The sequence below is a fragment of the Penaeus monodon genome, chromosome 15, assembly GCF_015228065.2.
Source record: "Penaeus monodon isolate SGIC_2016 chromosome 15, NSTDA_Pmon_1, whole genome shotgun sequence".
Classification (NCBI taxonomy): Eukaryota; Metazoa; Arthropoda; class Malacostraca; order Decapoda; family Penaeidae; genus Penaeus; species Penaeus monodon.
The window spans coordinates 40,383,206-40,383,742 of NC_051400.1; the positions used below are offsets into that span (position 1 = coordinate 40,383,206).

Genomic DNA, 537 nt, shown 5'->3' on the forward strand with positions numbered 1-537 from the left:
CTCTGCCTTTTCCTCTCTCTCTTCCCAACAATTCTTTGTCTGATAATTTAATATATATACTTACACACATACCTCACATTTTGATAATTATAATGAATGAGCGTAATGACTAATCAGTAATTACGCACCAGAGTGATACAATCAGGTAACAGCTCAAGATGTATTGGTGAAAGGGCCTGTATCGCATAATTATCATATCATATAAATTTATTTCTTATTAAGAGTGGTATACGGGGAAAAAAATATGTACAGATTCCATTGTGTCAGTGATATGAATCATGCTACTAAGTACACCATTTTAATTTGAATTTGCGACGCCATCGAAACCATTCTACAAAATATTCTACATAACATTTCGGAAAGTCATTCATCGACCACCGTTACTCACACTCGTAGCCTGAGTAATCCCCTTAGAGTGAAAATCCCTAATCCACGTGACTGATGTAGATGGAAGGGATTCTCGGGTCGCGAACAGGGAGTCGCAAGAAGCCGCTGTTGGGAGAAAGGGAAATAGCTTTTTAAGGCGTCGACGTTTCA

General features: G+C 38.2%; 1 protein-coding gene across 4 annotated transcripts in view; it reads right to left on the reverse strand.

The window, feature by feature from the left end:
* Nucleotides 1-282: 282 nt before the first annotated feature.
* The window catches only part of LOC119582042 (organic cation transporter protein-like), a 12,568-nt gene continuing 12,313 nt past the window's right edge, over nt 283-537 (reverse strand). For all 4 annotated transcript variants that reach the window (XM_037930283.1, XM_037930285.1, XM_037930284.1 and 1 more), the window contains exon 13: nt 283-492. In XM_037930283.1, the coding sequence (XP_037786211.1) occupies nt 426-492 (67 nt within the window). In that variant the 3' untranslated portion in view covers nt 283-425. The remainder of the gene's footprint in view (nt 493-537) is intronic.